This window comes from Scyliorhinus canicula, chromosome 10 (assembly GCF_902713615.1).
Source record: "Scyliorhinus canicula chromosome 10, sScyCan1.1, whole genome shotgun sequence".
Taxonomy (NCBI): Eukaryota; Metazoa; Chordata; class Chondrichthyes; order Carcharhiniformes; family Scyliorhinidae; genus Scyliorhinus; species Scyliorhinus canicula.
The window spans coordinates 57573104-57594162 of NC_052155.1; the positions used below are offsets into that span (position 1 = coordinate 57573104).

At 47.1% G+C, this 21059-nt stretch overlaps 1 protein-coding gene across 1 annotated transcript in view; it reads right to left on the bottom strand.

Moving 5' to 3' along the window:
- Positions 1-21059, bottom strand: part of si:dkey-22o22.2 (neural-cadherin) — a 389498-nt gene that overhangs the window by 184605 nt on the left and 183834 nt on the right. Inside the window, exons 2-3 of the mRNA XM_038808999.1 lie at positions 9646-9837; positions 7128-7353 (exon numbers count right to left, since the gene is read on the bottom strand). Coding sequence (XP_038664927.1) covers positions 7128-7353; positions 9646-9837 — 418 coding nt within the window. The remainder of the gene's footprint in view (positions 1-7127; positions 7354-9645; positions 9838-21059) is intronic.

Sequence of the window (21059 nt, forward strand, 5' to 3'; positions counted from 1 at the left end):
CTTGGTGGGACCGGTACTGGTACGAGCCTTTAATGAGGCGCGAGAGGGGGGGGGGTTCTGCCCCCGACAATGTCGCAGGCTCTGATCTCCCTGATATTGAAGCGGGATAAAGACCCCGTGCAGTGCGGGTCCTACAGGCCTATCTCGCTTCTAAACGTGGATGCCAAGTTGCTGGCAAAGATCCTGGCAGCTAGAATAGAGGATTGTGTGCCAGGGGTAATCCATGAGGACCAGACGGGGTTCGTGAAGGGGCGGCAGCTCAACACGAACGTGCGGAGATTGCTGAATGTAATTATGATGCCGGCAGTGGAGGGGGAGGCTGAGATAGTGGTAGCGCTGGACGCGGAGAAGGCATTCGATAGGGTGGAGTGGGGGTACCTGTGGGAGACGTTGGAACGGTTTGGGTTTGGGGAAGGGTTTATTAAGTGGGTGAAGTTGCTCTACTCGGCCCCGACGGCGAGTGTAGTGACAAACGGGAGGAGGTCGGAGTATTTCGGGCTCCACCGAGGGACCAGGCAGGGATGTCCCCTATCCCCCCTACTTTTCGCACTGGCGATTGAACCGTTGGCGATGGCACTGAGGGGTTCAGGGGGGTGGAGAGGACTGACTAGGGGAGGGGAGGAACATCGAGTATCGCTGTATGCGGATGATCTACTGCTGTACGTGGCAGACCCAGAAGGGGGAATGCCGGAGATAATGGAACTATTAGCAGAGTTTGGGGACTTTTCGAGGTACAAACTAAATTTGGGCAAAAGCGAGGTTTTTGTGATACACCCGGGGGACCAGGGAGAGGGTATTGGGAGACTCCCCTTCAAGCGAGCAGGAAAGAGCTTTAGGTACTTAGGGGTGCAGGTGGCAAGGAACTGGGGGACCCTCCACAAGTTGAACTTTTCCAGGCTGGTGGAACAGATGGAGGAGGAATTTAAGAGGTGGGACATGGTACCGCTGTCGCTGGCGGGGAGGGTGCAGTCAATCAAAATGACGGTCCTCCCAAGGTTCTTGTTTTTATTTCAGTGCTTGCCCATCTTCCTCCCTAGGGCCTTCTTCAAAAAGGTGACGAGTAGCATCATGAGCTACGTGTGGGCGCACGGCACCCCAAGGGTGAGGAGGGTCTTTTTGGAGCGGAGTAGGGACAGTGGAGGGCTGGCACTACCCAATCTCTCGGGGTATTACTGGGCGGCAAATGTGTCAATGGTGCGCAAGTGGATGATGGAAGGGGAGGGGGCAGCTTGGAAACGAATGGAGAGGGCGTCCTGTGGCAACACAAGCCTGGGGGCCCTAGTAACGGCACCATGGCCGCTCCCCCCCACGAGGTACACCACGAGCCCGGTGGTGGCGGCCACCCTCAAGATATGGGGGCAGTGGAGGCGACACAGGGGGGAAATGGGAGGTCTGTTGGCGGCGCCAATAAGAGGGAACCATAGATTCATCCCGGGGAACATCGACGGGGGATTTCAGAGCTGGCACAGGGTGGGCATACGGCAGCTGAAGGACCTATTTATAGAGGGGAGGTTTGCGAGCCTGGGAGGGCTGGAGGAGAAGTTTGAGCTCCCCCCGGGAAACATGTTCAGATATTTACAAGTGAAGGCATTTGCTAGGCGGCAGGTGGAGGGGTTCCCCCTGCTCCCCAGTAAGGGGGCAAGTGATAGGGTGCTCTCGGGGGTCTGGGTCGGAGGGGGGAAGACATCAGACATCTACAAGATAATGCAGGAGGCGGAAGAAGCATCAGGGGAGGAGCTGAAAGCCAAGTGGGAAGGGGAGCTGGGAGAGCAGATAGAAGACGGGACGTGGGCGGATGCACTGGAGAAGGTCAATTCTTCCTCCTCGTGCGCGAGGCTGAGCCTCATTCAATTTAAGGTGCTGCATAGAGCTCACATGACGGGGACAAGGATGAGCCGGTTCTTTGGGAGTGAGGACAGGTGTGTCAGATGTCTGGGAAGCCCTGCGAACCATGTGCATATGTTCTGGGCATGTCCGGTGCTGGAAGGGTTCTGGAAGGGGGTGGCAAGGACGGTGTCGAAGGTGGTGGGGTCCAGGGTCAAACCAGGATGGGGGCTTGCGATCTTTGGGGTCGGGGTAGAACCGGGTGTACAGGAGGCTAGGGAGGCCGGAATACTGGCCTTTGCGTCCCTAGTGGCTCGACGAAGGATATTAATTCAATGGAAGGACGCGAGGCCTCCAAGCGTTGAAACTTGGATTAACGATATGGCTAGCTATATTCAGCTAGAAAAGATCAAATTTGCCCTGAGAGGGTCGGTACAGGGATTCTCCAGGCGGTGGCAACCTTTCCTTGACTTTTTAGATCAGAGATAGGCGTTCGGGGTCGTGGCAGCAGCAACCCGGGGGGGAGGGGGAGGGGGGGGCAGCAATGGTCGTGGGGGGACATGCACGACTGTAACGCGGGCAAGTCTGCTCGCTGCTCATGTCTGAAACTGTAGGCTGCCTTGTTTGTTAAGTTGTTGCTTGGGGGGGGGGGGGGGGGGGGGGGGGGGGGGGGGGGGGGGGAGGACTGGTGCGCGCGAGAGGGCGGGCGAGGGAGGGATATTTGCCTAGAGGGATTGTGTTGTAAATAATTTAAAATTAGTAGGGGTAAATGTTTGTATGGAAAAACTCTTTCAATAAAAATTATTTAAAAAAAAAAGAGGGATTGGATAGAATTGGATTGTTTTCCTTTGAGCAGAGGAGACTGAGGAGAGGACACGATTGAGATGCATAAAATTATGAGTAGATAGGAAGAAACTTGGAGGGATCAGTGACCAGGGGACATAGGTTTATGGTAAGGGGCAGGTGGCACAAGCTGGGTCTCTCGTCAGCCGGCGGGAATTTCAGGGGTTTATTGAGCGCATCCCTAAAGAATTATTTCTTTTTTTATATAAATTTAGTGTACCCAATTCATTTTTTCCAATTAAGGGGCAATTTAGCAAGGCCAATCCACCTACCCTGCACATCTTTGGGTTGTGGGGGCGAAACCCACGCAAACACGGGGAGAATGTGCAAACTCCACATGGACAGTGATCCAGAGCCGGGATCGAACCTGGGACCTCAGCGCCGTGAGGCAGCACTGCTATCCACTGCGCCACCGTGCTGCCCTGCTAAAAAATAATTTCTAAGAGTCAGCAGGGTAGCATGGTGGTTAGCATAAATGCTTCACAGCTCCAGGGTCCCAGGTTCGATTCCCGGCTGGGTCACTGTCTGTGTGGAGTCTGCACGTCCTCCCCCTGTGTGCGTGGGTTTCCTCCGGGTGCTCCGGTTTCCTCCCACAGTCCAAAGATGTGCGGGTTAGGTGGATTGGCCATGCTAAAATTGCCCGTAGTGTCCTAATAAAAGTAAGGTTAAGGGGGGGTTGTTGGGTTACGGGTATAGGGTGGATACGTGGGTTTGAGTAGGGTGATCATGGCTCGGCACAACATTGAGGGCCGAAGGGCCTGTTCTGTGCTGTACTGTTCTATTCTATTAGTCTCCTGCTGTGACTGAGTTCCGAGTAGATCTGTCGCTTTGGGAATTGGGTGTCAGGCAAATGAATGACATATTCCGTCCAGCGCAGCTGGTTTTCAATGAATATCGCCTCGGTGTTGGGCACTTTGGTTTGAGAGAGAACACTGCTGTTGGACAGCCTTTCTTGCCATGGATCTGGAGGATCATGTGGGCACCGTTGGTGGTGCTCCTCCAGTACTTTGAGGTTCTGCTGTAGATCATCCAATTCTCCAAAGCACATAGGAATACACGGTGACTCCTGGTGAACTATGACCTTAGTCTCAGAATAGAGTTCCTCGTTGCCAAATACTCTTTTTTCTCAGTAAACTGGCACACTGGAGGGGATAATTAATTGTGACAACTTCGCCAAGAGAAGGTCCTCAAGATATGGAAAATTATCCATATTTTCCAGGATTTCGCCATTGATCTTAATCAATGAGGGAAGGTGCGCTATGGGAGCTGGTTGGAAGAGAATGTTAATTTTCTGAGTGTTTGATAAATGGGCCATAGAATCATAAAAATGTTACAGCACAGAAGGAGACCATTCGGCCCATCTTGTCCATACCAGCCTGAGAACACCCAGGTGTCCTTTCTAATCCCAACTTCCTGCACCCGATCCATAGCCCTGTAGCTTAGAGCATTTAAGGTGCAGATCCAGATACCTATTAAAAGAGTTTAGGGTCTCTGCCTCCACAACCAACTCGGGCAGCGAATTCCAGACACCCGCTACACTCTGCGTAAATACGTTTTTCCTCATGTCCCTTCTACATTTTCTGCCACTTATCTTCAATTTATGTCTCCTGGTTCTAGAATTATCCACCAAGGGGAACAATGTTATCCTGTCCACCCTATCTCTTCCCCTCATAATTCTGTACACCTCAATTAAATCACCCCTCAGCCTTCTTTGTTCCAAGGAAAATAACACCAACCTATCCAATCTCTCCTCGTAGCCACACTTTTCTAGTCCTGGCAACATTCTTGTAATCCTCTGCACTCCCTCCAGAGCAATAACGTCCTTTTTGTACTGTGACAACCAGAACTGCACACAATATTCCAGTTGTGGCCTCACTAGTGTTTTATACAATTTGAACATTATATCTTTGCTTTATATTCTATACCTCTGCCAATGAAGGAGCGCATGCCTAATGCTTTCTTAACAACCTTGTCTACTTGAATTGCTGCCTTTAGGGACCTATGTACCTGTATGCCAAGATCTCTCACTTCATCTTCCCCTCTTAGTATATTCCCATTTATTGTGTACTCCCTACAACTGTTTGACCTCCCTAAATGCATGACCTCACACTTCTGTGTGTTAAATTCCACTTTATCGCCCACTCCACCAATCCATTTATATCATTTTGAAGATTATAACTATCCTCCACACTGTCCACCACTCAGCCAATCTTTGTGTCATCTGCAAGTTTCCCAATCATGCTCTCCATGTTCACATCCAAATTGTTAATATATAACACAAACAGCGAGGGTCCCAACACCGAGCACTTGAGACAACTTTCCAATCACAAGGGCAGCCATCGACCATTACCCTTTGTTTCCTGTTACTAATCCAACTTTTTAATCCAGTTTGTCACATTGCTTGTATCCAATGGGCTTTCACTTTCTTGACCAATCTGCCATGTGGCACTTTGTCAAACGCCTTACTGAAATCCATGTACACCACATCCACTGCACTACCTTTATTAACCTTTCTTGTCACTTCTTCAAAGAATTCGATCAAATTTGTGAGGCAAGACCTTCCTTTCACAATTCAATGCTCACTATCCCTGAATAGTGCAAGCCTTTCTATGTGACAGTTAATCCTATCTCTCAGGATTGATTTTCCGAATTTGCCCACCACTGACATAATACTAACTGGTCTATAATTGTTCGGCATTTCCTTAGATCCTTTTTTAAATAATGGTACCAAGTTGCAATTCTCCAGTCCTCCATTACCTCCTCTGTGTCTAGTGAGGATTTGAAAATCATCCTCTGAGCATCTGCTATCTGCTCCCTGATCTCCTTCAGCAGCTTCGGAATCAAACCATCTGGCCCTGGAGACATATCATCTTTCAAGGATTTCAATCCTTTGAGTACTTCCTCTCTCTTTATGATTATCCAATATCTCACAGTGTTCCTCCTGGACTATTATATCTGCATCGTCCATTTCTTTTGTAAACAGTGACAAAATATTAATTTAAAACCCTTCCCACAACCTCTGCATCGACACTCAAATTCTCCTCTTCATCTCTGATAGGTCCCATTGCCTCATATGCTTCAGAATTATATTAATATTAAGGCAGAATTGACTCCTGTTGCATTCTTAGACTGAGTTTCTTTTTGCAATAACTAAATCTGTGCTTTTTCTGCTTTCAGCACCTTGTTGAACTCTGAATGCTTTTTGCAGATTTAAGCTATAGCACAGACATGATGGGCCGAATTTAATGGCTGCGACAGTGGGCTTCTAAACTGGCTGGAGAGCGGGGCAATGCAGATGCAGAAAACCAGGGCCTTCCCAACCCAATTTAACACCAATCAGGCTCTTGCCTGGTTGGAGACGGGGTCCTCAGCATTGCCAGGAGGAATTTCCCTTCTCTAAGAGCTGCCGGCCAATCAGAGTCTGGTAACAGACCAATTCTGACAGTGTCACTGGTGTAAGGCCAGGAGGCCAAGTCAGAAGAAATATCACTTGGTGCTAGAGTAAAGATAGATAAGGCAGACTTGCCTGGCCAGTCAGGAAGGTCCTAGTGAGAGAGGAGCCCATGGGGAGGGGTCATCCTTTTTAGGTGAATCTTGCCACCAGTGGGTTTGTCTGTTGCTCCAAGGTGTCCATTGGGCAGAGACTAGACTAGCGATATAAAATTTTCACACAAGTGGTTCAGATCTGGAAAGCACTGCCTGGAACTGTGGTGGAAAAGGGTTCAATCGAGGCATTCAAGAGGGTTTTAGATGATTGCTTGAAGGGTAGTACGGTGGCGCAGTGGTTAGCACTGCTGCCTCATGGCATCGAGGACCTGGGTTCGGTCCCGGCCCTGGATCACTGTCCATGTGGAGTTTGCATATTCTCCCAGTGTTCATATGGGTCTCACCTCCACAACCCAAAAATGTGCAGGCTAGGTGGATTGGCCACTCTAAATTGACCCTTAATTGGAAAAAAAGAATTGGGTATTCTAAATTTTTTTAAAATTAGATGATTGCTTGAATAGAAACAATGTGCAGGGGTACAGGGAAAGGGCAGGGGACTGGTACTAAACCATGGTGCTTGCATGGAGAACTGGTGCGGACACAATGGGCCAAATGGCCTTCTTCTGTGCTGTATCAATTCTGTGATTCTGTAGTATTTGTGGATCTAGGGCTATTTATGAGAGTGCAGTCTTAATAGGGTGACATTTTGCTGTCTCACATTGACACAAACATATTAGTGTGAATTTAAGAATGGTCCAAAATATTGAATGAATAAAACTTTTATTTGGAAATGGAATTTAATTTTTGCCAGCGTTCATTGCTATGATTTTCTGGAATGTTATTCCTACAGATACAAAATTACGTCAAAGATGCACTTAAGGTGTCTAGAAAATTTAGAGGAATGGCAGCTATTTAAATTGCCAATGTTTGAGCCAGTTGCCTTATACTGATAGACTGTGGCAGTCAGTACTTACGGTTGTCCTGCTGGGGTATTTTCGGAAACAAAAACACTGTAGGACACATTGGTAAACTGTGGGGGTCTGGAGCCAACCAGAATGAAAATAGATGCAGGAGGGCCTTTGTTTCCCCGCTTGTTGACAGCCAACACTGTTAACACGTATTCATTGCGTCTGAGCAGAGTTGAACCAGTGGTTCTGATGATGCCTGAACTCTTGTCAACTTCAAATCTCTCTTCTCCACCTGTAGTCATGACATGTGAAACACTTGATAAAGAAGCACTATAAATCCAAGCCTTTAGCTTATTCTGATCACAGTTTTACTGGAAAGATACATATCTTTAGATTAAAAGAACGGAATGTACTTCAGCATCAATAAACAACATTGCCAAAGGCTGATTTGGGATATTTGTACAATAAATATCACTGATTGAAGAAATATCAACATTTTTAAAACACAATGATTTCCACAGAAGTGAGTTCCGTCACAAGGTTACGGGGAGAGGGTGGGAGTGAAAACTTAAGTGGGTCGGTGCAGACTCGATAGGCCGAATGGTCTCCTTCTGCACTGTATGTTCTATGTTCTAAAGCGTGAAGATTACTCTTTAATTGAAATGTTCACACTATTATAATATGTAGATTCTATCTTCAAACTTCAAAAGGATTTGGGTGTCCATGTTCAGGACTCACTGAAGCTAACATCAAGCAATCAAGGAGGCAAATGATATGTTGGTCTCTATTACAAGAGAATTTGGTATAGGGGTAAATATGACTTACTGCAATTATACAGAGTCTTCGTGAGACCACATCTGGAGTAATGTGTGCAGCTTTGGTCTCCATAAAAGGAAAGATATACCTGCCATAAAGGCAGTGCAACGAAGGTTCACTAAACTAATTCCTGGGATAGAGGGATTGTCCTATGAAGAACAATTAAATAGGCTGCTCTTTTACTCTCTGGAGTTCAGAAGAATGAGAGGGAATCTCATTCAAACACGCAACATTCTTACAGGTCTCAACAGAGTGGATGCAGCAAGGATGTTTCCCCTGGCTGTAGGTTCTAGAATCAGGGGATACAATCTCACAATAAGAGGCAGGTCATTTAGGACTGAGACAGAAAGAATTTCTTCACTCGGAGCCTGGTGAATCTTTGGAATTTTCTGTCACAGAGGGCTGTGGAAGCCCCGTCATTGAGTATATTCAAGACTGCGATTGACCGATTCTACATATGAAACATATCGTGCGATACAGAAAAATGGTGTTGAAGTACAAGATCAGCCATTATCTCATTGAATGGCACAGCAGACTTGTGGGACTGAGTGGCCTACTCCTGCTCCTATTTCTTATTTTCTTATATTGTAATGTGAGATGATGAATACTCTCATTTGCAAAGTTGTCCAAAACTCATTAATGAGTTAACCAGTTAGCCTCACTCATGGAGACATTTATCATGTCACATGGCTGCCTAGCCAGAACATATCCTGAGTGCGTACATTAGCCTGTTTCCACCATAAAGATGTCTCAAAGGTCTCATCCTAAGAACGCTGCAGCACTTCTGCCTAAATTGTTTTTTTTATATTCTTCCAAGTCAGCTCATTGCTTGTTGCTCGGTGACAATTTTGTGGCAATGGACACTTATAAAGACCTTTTCTAAGAATGCTCAATGCCTTCTTCAGTTCCCATTCACAACTGCAATTCAATGGCCCCTGGAAATGTTGGGTGGGTATTTAGTACCTCCTCCCCACTCCGGGGGAACTGACACTATAGCAGAGCTGCCAACCTCTGACAGTGGGCAGCTCTCTGGCAGGATTTTCACCTTACTGAGTGCTTAGTCTGAGAGGAGGCCCGTGCTGCCCGGGTAAGTGCCTGATTATCTCAGAATAATGTCAGTACTCCCGGAGAAAAGCAACATTGGGGCTCCCACTGGTTCTCCAAGCAGGAGTAGGCCACTCAGCCCCTCAAGCCTGCTCTACCATTCAATGAGATAATGGCTGATGTTGTGTCTGACTATAGGGTGAAAAGATCAGGCTCTCTTCTCAAGGCTCATTAATTTAATTGCTTGCTGGTGTTACTGTATGGGCCCTCAGTTGGCGAATAGTCACTTGAACAAAGTACTTGCAAACTTTGGAAGAAGGTTAAAAAAACATTGCTGGCTCGCAAATAACTGGCTATAACTTCATTACAGCATAAATAATCAGTTTTCACAGAACAAAAGAATATCTGCACCTCTACAAGGAGTCAACACTTTCAACAAGAGGAAGGAGAGGAAGAAATTATCAGTAAAAGGATGAAAAATTGATCTGGGGAACTGGAGCATGTTGGGGACGGAAAGTGTTGCTGGTGGGAAGAATGGAACATTGGAATGCCAACTCAGTCAATCCTATCCTTCGGACTAGTGGCTGGATGAAGAGCAGCAATGGCTGAGCTACATGGTTTAGAATAGACCATAGAAAAAGGGGGAAATACAAAACAAGCTTACAAAAACTTCTGCTTTTGAAACACTTGGCATGTATAAGAATTTTCTGACTTTCTTTCTTACCTTCTGTTAAGTAGTATTCTATTCCATCAGTGGAATGATCAGAATCATCCCAGGCAGAAAGTTGGAAAACAGGTGTACCCTTGGGAGCATCTGAAGATACCACTGTTAGATATGGGAACAGTTGCATCGTCCATTCTGGGAAACTTTCCCTCAACACATCGATTGTCAAATGGGATAGGTACCAGTCTTCACCTGCAAAATAGTCAACAGTCACCACATGGTCTCCTACATTCTTCTCCGAGTGGGTCATGATGACTTTTTCAAAATACACTTTATTTTTTCCAACTATAAGTAAACACTGTTAATTGCAACATCCTGACCAGTAGAAATGGAACTGTGAAAATTGTTTTTAAAAAGGTTCCTTTAAGTTCAGCACAATAAAAATGAACAGAGCAATCGAAGAAGGACTGACATTTTAAGTGCAACCTTCATGACCTTAGAACGTCCCAATGCACTTATGAAGCAATTATGAAGTGTAATGTAGGAAATGTGGCAGCCACTTTATGTATAGCAAGCTCCCACAATAAAGTGATAATGATCGTTTTTTGAGATATTCATTAAGTGATAAATATTGGCCAGGAGAGCAGGGATAATTCCCGGATCTTCTTCAAAATGGTGCTATGACATGTTTTGCATCCAAGTTACAATGCAGTCGGGGTCTTGGTTTAATGTCTTATCCAAAAGACAGAATCTACAAAAGTGTAGCACTCCCTCAATACTGCACTGGAGAGTCCGCCTAAATTTCTGACTCAGAAGGCGCGCCCAACTAAGCCAAAGCTGAACATGTGACTATGGTCCCACACTTGCATCAATGTCAACATCAAGACTTTCACTATTGTGGGCGCAATTTAACTAAATGGGAACAAAGTCCCATAGCCAGCACGTTTAGCCACATGTTTCCCAGTGCTCGCAGTGCAGAGAAACACAATGCTATTAAACGGCACCAGGTTAGATAGCGAGGAACACGCAGCCAAGACTACACATAGTCCCATTTTCTGCACTGAGAGCCTCTGCTCACCAGATTCCTCAGTGTAGCGAGAGATCGGCATGCCATTTTTAAACGGTGCCCCGATCTCTGGAGCCCTGGGAGTGCAACATCCTGACCTGTAGAAATGAAACTGTGAAAATTGTTAAAGAAAAGGATCCTTTAAGTTCAGCACAATAAAAATAAACAGCATGGCAGTGCCCCTGCCAGCTGGCAGTGCCACTTGGGAACCTTGGCAGTCCCAGGGTGCCCAGAGGATGCCAGCAGTGCCAGGGGACAACCCTGCCACCAAAGGGCAAAAACCTTGGAGACCCCCCACGAGTGCCGTTCTGTCTGGTCCCCGTTTTGTGGAGACAGCGCTCGCCGAAGGTCTCCAAGGCAAAGGGGATAGATCCCAATGCCTCAGGTACCTTGGGAATTTGCAATTAAAGTGAGACTAGCTGCCTTGCTCTAATATGAAGATTTGCCTAGAATCTGTGTTAGATCTCGCAGGGCGTTGCGAGCCAGGTAGATCCTGGGAGCAGGGTCTCCCAGCTTTTATCAGTCACACTGCGCTGTGGCTTTTCAGGTGCAGCATGGCCATTTGATTGCACCTTAATGTCTCATTTTGGATACAGCACCACACCCCTGGAATGTTTCTCAAGCTCAGACTCGAGCTTAGAAAATTACCACACAACTAAGTTTCTCACTCTCGTCATCATAAGTTTCTGGTGCAAGATGTAAATTAATTTTGCATTATGGCAGCTTTCCGGGCTGGACTTACAACTGCTTAAACCAGTTGAGGGAAGGGGAGATTTTCATCACATGTTAGGACTATTTCTAGGAGAATGTATGCTAAACAGCTACTCTCTCTGTAGTTTGCTGACGGTGACTGTTTATTTTTCTTTGCTCTGTCTTGATGGTGGGTTTGGCAGCCACCTTGGGTGGGCCTGGATCATGTGCTCTCTAAGTTGTTGTTAGATGATCCCGCTTGGTCGAAATGGCTGACTCCAGATTGAGGAGGGTGGGTGGGAGGCTCCCAATTTGGTTGGTCATCTGGAATATAAGAGGGTTGAATGGCCCAGTGAAAAGGTTGAGGGTATTTGCTCACCTTAAAAGTTTGAGTGCTGATGTGGTGTTTCTGCAGGAGACTTATCTGCAGGTTAGGGACCTGACAAGGTGCAGAAGGGGTGAGTGGGTCAAATATTTCACTGGGCTTCGATGGTAGGACCCAGGGAGGTGGTAGTTTTTAATCAATAAAATGGTTACATTTTCAGCCATTAGGGTCTTCACGGGACCTAATGCCAGACACATCTTCATCACTGGGTCCTTGTGGGCACCCTGTAGTCCCGATTAATGGGTTGGATTCTCCGATTTTGCGACTGAGTGTCGACGCCGGCATGGGACTGTGGCATTTTACGACGCCAAAATTGGGACCAAACTCTCACCGATTCCGGGACCGGTGAGGAGCTAGCAGCGGTGCGGGGTGAAACTCCAGGCTCCCGCGCCAAAAACGGGTAGAGAATGGCCAGATCTGTGGCCGCTCATGCACATGGTGACGACTTGCAGCGGTCACACCGTACAACATGGCACCGACCGTGTGTGGACCCGACCCGCCATCCGAGACCCCCAAGCCCCCCCCCCCCCCCCCCAACCACTCCCCCAACCCCTGCAGAAGCTCTCCCTCCTGCTAGTGGCACAGATCCCGGCCGTGTGTGGCAGCGCTGGACACAGCCCACAGCCGCCATGCCTGGTACCCGAAGGCTGAGACCGCACATGGCCGCGCCGTCAGGAACTCGGCCCATTGGGGGCAGAACATCATGGGAGGGTCAGCCAATGATGCACCGACGGCGCTGCAACGGCGCGCGATGTGATGACTCCATTTCTGAGGGGCAGAGATGGCTGACCGGGGACAAACCGGCCCCGATTTGGGCGTCAGAGTCGATACTCCGCCCAATCGCCGATAATAACATTGGCGTCGGGCAACGGAGAATCCAGCCCTTAGAATTCATTTTCAGCACTGGGAAGCTGAACGCAGCGATCAGGCTGCTGCTTTGAAAGGGTGCCCCAATCTCTAAGTGAGCTTGTGGGCCCCCACACCCCCCATCTGTCGGCAATGTCACCCCCCCCCCACACAAATGGACACTACCCCATACCCCCCCAAAGTGAAGACACCCCCCAAGTGAGGCCACCCCTCTGTGGGGTCCCTGGGGATCCCCCCTCTGTGGGGTCCCTGGGGATCCCTCCTCTTCAGGCCCCCTTACAGCACCTTCTAGGACCCCACCCATCACCCATTTAAACTCCCGGATGCCACTGCTTACCTGCCCTGCACTCCTCCACCCTTCAAACCCCCTCCACCCTCATTTAATTGGCATGGCCCCCCTCATACCCTGGCACAGGCAACCTTTCACTGCCACTCTGACACCCAGGAAGTGCTCCTGTTGGCTTGGAAGTGCCATCCAGACACCTTGGCAGTGCCAGGTTGGTAGTGCCAAGGTGCCCACATTCCAGCGAGGATCAGGGAGCCACCCTGTACTTACCCTGACCACCCAGGGGTCTCCGGTGGCCCAGGATACCTCCTGGGTGCCATTCCACCTGGTCCATGTTTGCGTGGACCAGCACTGATCAGCGTCCAGCTGCAGCCTCCCTGGGGAGGCCGAGGAATCGAGGGCGGCCGGCGGATCCCGCACAGGTAGGTCGTAAGTGGGTTTATGACCTACTACCATGAATATCATTAGGTCCTGCCCATTTGGGGTTCGCTGCAGGGCTCTCCCGGCATTCTCGGCCGCGTTGCGCTCAAGCGAGAGAACAATGTGGCTGGAGAATCGCACCCAGAGCCTCGTAAAAGTTAACACTGCCCCCATAACAGGCTAGAACAAAGTCCTTTGTGCAGTTTTAATTTGTAATGTTCTATAGAATGAAAGCATTGACTAACACCCAGCAATTTTCCAATAAGCTGGGTGATTCGCTATCTTGGAATGCCCATTCCCTGTTGCCCCTAATTGCCAAAACTTATCCCTTTTCTGTTGATGTTTTAATGATTTATTAATATCTTAGGAACTGCCCTGGAAGAGCAAAGGCCATGGGCAGGATTCTCCGTTAGCCAACGCCGAAATCGGGGAAGATGAGTGGGCGGATAATCAATTCCAACGCTGAAATCACAGCAGGCGCCGATTTAATGCCAAATCGCTATGTTCTAGCACCTTGGCTGCGGCGTCAATGCATTCCGGAACGCAAGTACAGTAGACACCATTTGCGTATCATTAGCGGGCCTGACCCAGTATTCTCCAGGTCCTCCGATGGGCCGAGTTTCCGACAGCATGGTTCACTTGAGCTTTTAAAAATCACAAAACCGGCGTGGCTGCTGAGGGAGAGAGAGGGGGTATGGAAAGTGTCCAACATTGCCATGGTTTGCTGAGAGTTGGCCAGGGGGGCTTCTGCCAGGACTGGGGTGAGTAGTGAGGGCTGGCCAGGAGATGTGCTGTGAGGTTGGGCTAGACAACATGGAGCACCATTGCTGCAGTTAGCATGGCAGCCATGCAATTGTGCACACCACTAACAGGCCAATTTGAACTTAGTGCTATGGGTCATATAGGTGTCCCCCCCAGGCGACCCCCTGGATGCCCTCTGGCCCCAGCGACCCATCAGCTGTATGGGCGCACTCCAGTGGCTTCTTTTTGGCTGGCATTAATGTGTGTAGAGAGTGTAATGTGTATGTGCGGCTGCAGCTTGTCAGCCTCTTGAGTGTCAATCATGGACCCGACGAATCCCACACCATTTTTCATTGGAATCGATTGTGTTCCACGCGGCACCGGTGCTAGCCCCTCAACAATAGCAGAATCGGTCCAGGTGCGGCGCCAGTTTTTCTGTCGTAAAAGTCCACGGATTCTGTGTTAGCGTCAACACTTAGTCACAGAAATGGGGAATCCTGCCCATTAAGCCTCATCTTTTCACTATGATAACTGTTGCTTACAAAATATCTAACTGTAATTTGAAGAATTCCTATGTTTTTGTCTCTATGACCCAGCTTGGTAGATTTATTTCAAATATTTATTCCTCTTGAATAAAAAATTCTGATAGTTAAAATAGAAATCCGTGATTTCCAAGTATGTCCTCTGGTTTTACTTTCCTTCTTTAATTAAAAGTAATAATCTGAGTGTAATTTATCTATGCTATTTAATATTTTACAGATTTCAATGAAGGTCTTTCTTAATTGCTTTTTCCAGGTTGTACAGCCAAAGCCTCTCTAATCTTTTCTCATCCCTTTTCACATGGGATCAGTGTTTTTCTTTCTCCCAGTTGACTCTGTAAAAGTGAGAATTCGGATCAGTGATAGCATGCTTGCCTCAGTCAGACAAGTATAAGTTCAATTCCCACTTCAGGACTTCAGCACATAATCCAAACTGACACTTTGGTGCATTAGTGAGGGAGTGCTGCACTGTCAGATTTGTAATCTTTTGCTAAAACATTTAGTATAGCCCCATTTGTCTGATCATGTTGATGTAACAAATCCCATGGCATAGCCTGTTTCACCGAGCAATGTCATGAGAGATATGCTGGTACACAGAAAAAAATCAACTCCAAAATGGAAGCACATTTCTGACCTCAGTGGAAAATAAATCTCATACCTTTTTTTTTTATAAATTTAGAGTACCCAATTATTTTTTCCAATTAAGGGGCAATTTAGAATGGCCAATCTACCTATCCTGCACATCTTTGGGTTGTGGGGTGAAACCCACGCAGACACGGGGAGAATGTGCAAACTCCACACGGACAGTGACCCAGGGCCGGGATTCGAACCCAGGTCCTCAGCGTCGTAGGCACCAATGCTAACCACTGTGCCACCATGCTGCCATAAATCTCATACCTGATGTACAGCAAGCCTACTTTCAAAATTGCCAATGTGGGCTACACCCATCCACCCTGATGAATGGATATTACTCATGAAACAGAATAGCTAGGGCAGGGGAAAACGAGAACAGACGAGTTCCATTGTTCCGTAATCTACAGAGTGACGTTGCTGGGTGGGCAATTGAAGTGCAGTGGATTAGCGTGGTGAGTTTTTAGGTCTGATGCTTGATTTCAAATTCAGTGCCGAGGAGCTTTTTAAAATGTCCTCCACCTGTTGGCTACAAGCACCTTGTGCAAAATGAATCTGTGTTGCCTCAAGTCAGTTCCTCGTGGGCAGGGGGCCACGACACAAAATTTCCTCAAATTCAGTACCAAACTGGCAATCTCGTCAGAGATGGTCTAAAAAGGTTGCTGGAATGAGTTGGAAAACACATGACTTGGTGCAGGCTACTCTTCTGAGGTTGTAGAGGGAAAGTAGACAATGCTTTACTCTCCATCTGCCTTGTGCAAATTCTTCTCACAAATACCAGATCCCTGAAATGGGAAATGATTGCACTTTACAGCACTAAACTCCCTCAACGCGATGAGCAGGATACTTTTTTTTTAAATTTAAAACTTACTTACAATTACATTACTTACAATTGCAAGTCTTTACAACCGGACTGGAAGAAACATTAAACAATTTTCAGACTCAGTTGTCAGAATAAGTGGGCAGATTGTGAGGAATTATAACCACAGAGGTGTGAGGATGAGGCAAGATGTCAAATCATGAGAAATATTGGCAACATATATTCCATAGACTCACTTTATTAGCAGCATTAGAGCACCACTGGGACTTAACTGGTGGATCATAATGGGGTAACAAATGGAAACCCCATGATCTTTTGAACTGCAAACTTCAGATATCATTTGGGAATTAGTGTCTGTCTCAGTTTTAATAAATAAAGTAACGACAACTGCTAATATAACATCAACCAATCATATGTCAGATCCATTGCCAGCTGGTGGATGTATCTGCTGCATCTGAAAAATTATTTTTCATGGCAACTGCAGACCTTAAGTCCCAGATTGTGTGTTCGCTGGTATTTAATGATGTAACATGCTTTGGATTATGGTCGCTTTGATGAACTAAAATGCTCAGAAAATGAACTGCATTCTTTCAACAGCATACGCTTTAGAAATCAATGGAGTCTTGATAGAGCTCGAGTTTAAAGCAAAGATATGCGCACAGTGGGTGACGGCTGGAGGGACAAAATGCCCCTTTCGTCGTTTGCCGTAACCACGGAGCTCCATCTGCTTGATGGGACTTGCACTCTTATTAACATATCTACTTTCCTCTATTGTTCCTGTCTGCTGCGTTGCTCTTAGCGAGCTGAATAGCTCTTTGGTGGGTTGCTGCTGTTTAATTGACACTACTACTCCTGTATGAGGACGAATCAGTCGCTTCGTGGTAAAAGTAATGGAAGAGTGCCATAGATATGGTGATAAGATAAACATGCCCGCCTCAATCCTTCTTTAAGATGCGGTATCGGGGACAGTGGATGGGGGGTGGGACTGTTGCAGGGAGAGGAATGTTTACTAACAACAACCCTTACGATTAAGCAAATACTTGTTCTTTGTGTAAACCTGTAGACAACGGTATGGTGCTAGTAAGCTGGAGTGCGTCTAGCTAGTAAACAAACAATCAAATAGATAGAAGACAGGGTGGGTGGGGACGCCCGGATTTACACAGCTAAACAAACAACTCGGATAAACCCTTGCATATCAGTGACAAGTAACTCCGAACACTTTCATCAGTAGCTCATTTCTAATTAGTATTTGGTTTCTTCTTCGAGCATCAAGCATGCTTAGGCTTCAGTGAAAATGCCAGTATATAGTGAAGTCTCTGTGTTAATGAATAACCAGATGCTGTTGCCTCATGCACATCCTTTAGGGCACTGCTGCAGAGCAAATTAAACACACGCAAGAGAGGTGACAAATTAGCGTCACAGATTAATAGTTTGTTGTCAGTCATTACACAAATACTGTGTGAGGAAATACAGTTACTCCATTGGATATATTTGTTTCCAAATGCCCCATATCTTGTTCATACATCCGATCCTCCTGATTTAATTCAGAGCATCAACCACATAGAACATAGAACAGTACAGCACAGAACAGGCCCTTCGGCCCTCGATGTTGTGCCGAGCAATGATCACCCTACTTAAACCCACGTAACCCGTATACCCGTAACCCAACAATCCCCCCATTAACCTTACACTACGGGCAATTTTAGCATGGCCAATCCACCTAACCCGCACATCTTTGGACTGTGGGAGGAAACCGGAGCACCCGGAGGAAACCCACGCACACACGGGGAGGACGTGCAGACTCCACACAGACAGTGACCCAGCCGGGAATCGAACCTGGGACCCTGGAGCTGTGAAGCATTGATGCTAACCACCATGCTACTGTGAGGCCCCCACTAAACACTTAGAGGGTTTAGTCAGTGGCAGCTTTAATAGGTGCAATGCCCCATACAGTATGGAAAAAGGGCCTACAGACCAGAGAAATTTTCTGATAATGAAAGGGAAAATGCTAGAAAATCTCAGCAAGTCTGGCAGCATCTGAAGGGAGAGAAAAGAGCTAACGTTTCGAGTTCGATGACTCTTTGTCAAAGCTCTTGTCTGATAATCCCTGATCTGTGATAAATTAGCTCATTTCACCGAGGAGGCAATTGGGTGGTCCAAATTTATTTCAGAGACCCCACCGTTCAGGAAGCGCACAGTCACAATTCCTGCTGGAAGGTGCACTTTTGGTTGAGAACGGGAATGGTAAGACTATGGTGCCCTCCCTGAATAATATGTTACCAGTCACACGCAAAACAGTCAAAGTGCCAGCATATTGCAGGTGCAACTGGAACTGCCCCAATAACTACTAGCAATTTCAGGGCAATAAGGAAAAGAGTGGAATTATTTTGCTTTTAAAAATCCATACTTAAGGCCTGGAATTTCACCGAATTGGATTGACTCGGACACCCTTTAAAACTGGCGGATAGGTCCCGATTCTGGGATTCCTGATCCCCTTCCCAAGATTTTTGAGACTGTCTTTAGATCGTAAGTTATAGGGGCAGAATTAGGCCATTCAGCTCATCGAGTATGCTCCACCATTTGATCATGGCTGAAATGTTCCTCATTCCCATCTCCTGCCTTCTCCCCATAACCACCCCCCCCCCTCCCCCCTCCCCGAGCCCTTATTAATCAAGAAATCTCCTTATTAATCAAGAACACCAGATTTGTGCTGGAGTGCTGTTACCTACAGGGCTACAGACCAAGAGCTGGAAGATAGAATTAGACAGAATAGTTCTTTCTTAGAACATAAGAACTAGGAGCAGGAGCAGACAATTTGGCCTCTCAAGCCTGCTATCTGTCAGAAGCCAGCATCTAGCACTCTCAACCTTGCTGACTCCATTGCAGAGTTAGGTATCTCCTATCCCTCCACAAGTTTCATGGAGTTAGGCTAGGTTTATAAAGAGTTGTGGTAATCAGCCCCTTAGAGAAGTTGTGAACCCTAGTGTACACGAGGGGACCGTTAAAAGGTAAGTTTCTTTGGTCCCCCCCATTCACCCGAGGACAATTTATGCACCCCTCAGGCTCCTCATGCCAGGCTCTGCCCTTCCATCCATTCCATCGATCCCCAGATGCCCCCATCCCAAGTTCTGCATTTCTACCCACCCCCTCAAGCCCCTTCACTCTATGCTAAGTTCTGCCCTTCCACCCATGCGCTTAGACCCCTCAAGCCCTCTATGCTAAACTTTGCCAAACCACTCACCCCGTTAAATCTCTCAAGCCCTCTATGTTAAACTCTGCCTTTCCATCCACCCCTCGCCTACCTCCTATGCCAAGGTCTGCCCATCCACACCCCCTCAGAACCCTCAATCCCCCTGTGCCAGGCTCTTGCACTTCTATGCCCATTGACCCACTGTACACGTCCTAGGACCAATTAACACCACAGTGTAAAGTGGGACGTTTAAAGCTTTGAAAAAATGTTATACTTTGATCACTTTCCCACATACAGAAAAAAAAGTTTGGACAAACTAATAAAAGTGTCAATCATCCAGACCCTTTGATGTTTCAGAAACACTAACAACAAATAGTTGAGGTGAGCCTTATTTCAGTGGTAAGGAAATTAGTGGAGAAGATTCTTCAAGACAGGATTTATTCTCTTTTGGAAGCAAGTGGATGCATTAGTGAGGCAGCATGGTTTTGTGAAGGGTAGGTCGTATCTCACTAACTTTTTCGAGGAAGTGATGAGGATGATTGATGAAAGTAGGGCAGTGGATGTTCCCTACATGGACTACAGTAATGCCTTTGACACGGTCCCTCATGGCAGGCTGGTACAGAACGTGAAGCCACATGGGATCAGATGTGAGCTGACAAGACGGACACAGCACTGGCTTGGTCATAGAAGACAAGGGTAGCAGTGGAAGGGTGCATTTCTGAATGGAGGGCTGTGACTAATGGTGTTCTGCTGGTACCTTTGCGGTTTGTAGAATATATAAATTACTTGGAGGAAAATGTAACTGGTCTGATTAGAAAGTTTGCGGACGACACAAAGGTGTAATTGTGAATAGTGATAAGGACTGTCAAAGGATACGGCATGATATATATCGGTTGGAGACTTGGGCGGAGAGATGGCAGATGGAGTTTAATCCGGACAAATGTGAGGTAATGCATCAAAAACTGAAAATACTGGACAATCTCAGCAGGTCTGACAGCATCTGTGGAGAGAGAAGGGAGCTCACACTTCAAGTCTGGATAACATTTTGTCAAAACTAGAGAGAACTGGTAATTAGGTCAGATTTATACTGTAGTGAGGGGGGGGGGGCGGTGGGGCTGGATAAGGGGCCAACGATAGTTGGAGATAGACAAAGATGTTGAGGACAGAAGATAAAAGGAATGTAAATGAGGGTGATTGAGGCTAAGAAGGGTGCTGATAGTGGCACATAAAAAGATTAAAATGTGTTAATGGCAGAACAAAGGGGAGGAGTGTGTAAAGGGCAACAGGAACAGTTGGCCCAAGTGGAGTAGAGTGGGGAACAATGGTGAGGGAAAAACAGATCAATGGAAGAAATAAAAATAAAAATAAATTGATAGAAATATAAATGGGGTAAAGGTGGTGGAGAGAGTTCACATTCTGAAGTTGTTAAACTCAATGTTATATCCGCATTCAAAGAATCATCCTCCGCCAATTCCGCCAAATCCAGCATGATTCCACCACCAACCACTTTATCTCTTCACTCCCCCTGTGAGAATTCCGCAGGGACCGTTTCCTCCAGGATACCCTGGTCCACTCCTCCATCACCCCCATGACATCACCCTCTTCCCACGGGTGCCTAATGTGTGCCCAATCGGCAGATTAGGTGCTGTTTATCCAGTTTGCGCTGGGCTTCACTGGAACATTGCAGCAGGCCAAGGACAGACGGATGTGAGAGCAGGACAGTAAGTTGAAATGGCAAGCGACAGGAAGGTCTGGGTCCTGCTTGCAGACAGACTGGAGGTGTTCTGCAAAGTGGTCACCCAGTCTGCATTTAGTCTCTCCAATGTAGAGTAGACTGCAC